At 56.6% G+C, this 606-nt stretch overlaps 1 protein-coding gene across 1 annotated transcript in view; it reads left to right on the forward strand.

Moving 5' to 3' along the window:
* Positions 1 to 606, forward strand: part of TECTA (tectorin alpha) — a 23,590-nt gene that overhangs the window by 11,108 nt on the left and 11,876 nt on the right. The window contains exon 9 of the mRNA XM_010141031.1: positions 62 to 584. Within this exon, the coding sequence (XP_010139333.1) occupies positions 62 to 584 (523 nt within the window). The remainder of the gene's footprint in view (positions 1 to 61; positions 585 to 606) is intronic.

Here is a 606-nt window from a genome sequence, read left to right on the forward strand (position 1 = left end):
ACTGGCCTTGCAAAGTCACGTTGCCCTCCCTGAAACATCTCAATCTGCCCGTTACTTGTAGGTGAACAGTTACGACGTGGAGCTGCCCTATTTCCACCCTACTGGCCGCCTGGAAATCTACCGTAGTGACAATGGCACCTTGATGGAGGCGGAGGGGCTCCTGACTATCAGCTACTACAATTCAGGCCTCCTGGAGATCCGCCTCTCCACTGCCTACTTCAACTGCACTGGGGGCCTGTGTGGCTTCTTCAACGGCAATGCCAGTGACGAATTCTGCCTGCCCAAGGGCAAGTGCACAGACAACCTGGAGCTCTTCCTAGAGAGCTGGACCACCTTCGACGAGATCTGCAATGGAGAGTGTGGGGACCTCCTCAAGGCTTGCAACAACGACTCAGAGCTGCTCAAGTCCTACAGGAGCCGCTCCAACTGTGGCATCATCAATGACCCCACCAACAGCTCCTTTCTGGAGTGCCATGGTGTGGTCAATGTCTCGGCCTACTACAGGACGTGCCTCTTCCGTCTGTGCCAGAGCGGGGGCAACGTGTCGGAGCTGTGCGACTCGGTGGCACGCTACGCCAGCGCTTGCAAGAAAGGAGCCACAGTTTT

The sequence above is a fragment of the Buceros rhinoceros genome, unplaced genomic scaffold, assembly GCF_000710305.1.
Source record: "Buceros rhinoceros silvestris isolate BGI_N320 unplaced genomic scaffold, ASM71030v1 scaffold10968, whole genome shotgun sequence".
In the NCBI taxonomy this organism is placed as follows: Eukaryota; Metazoa; Chordata; class Aves; order Bucerotiformes; family Bucerotidae; genus Buceros; species Buceros rhinoceros.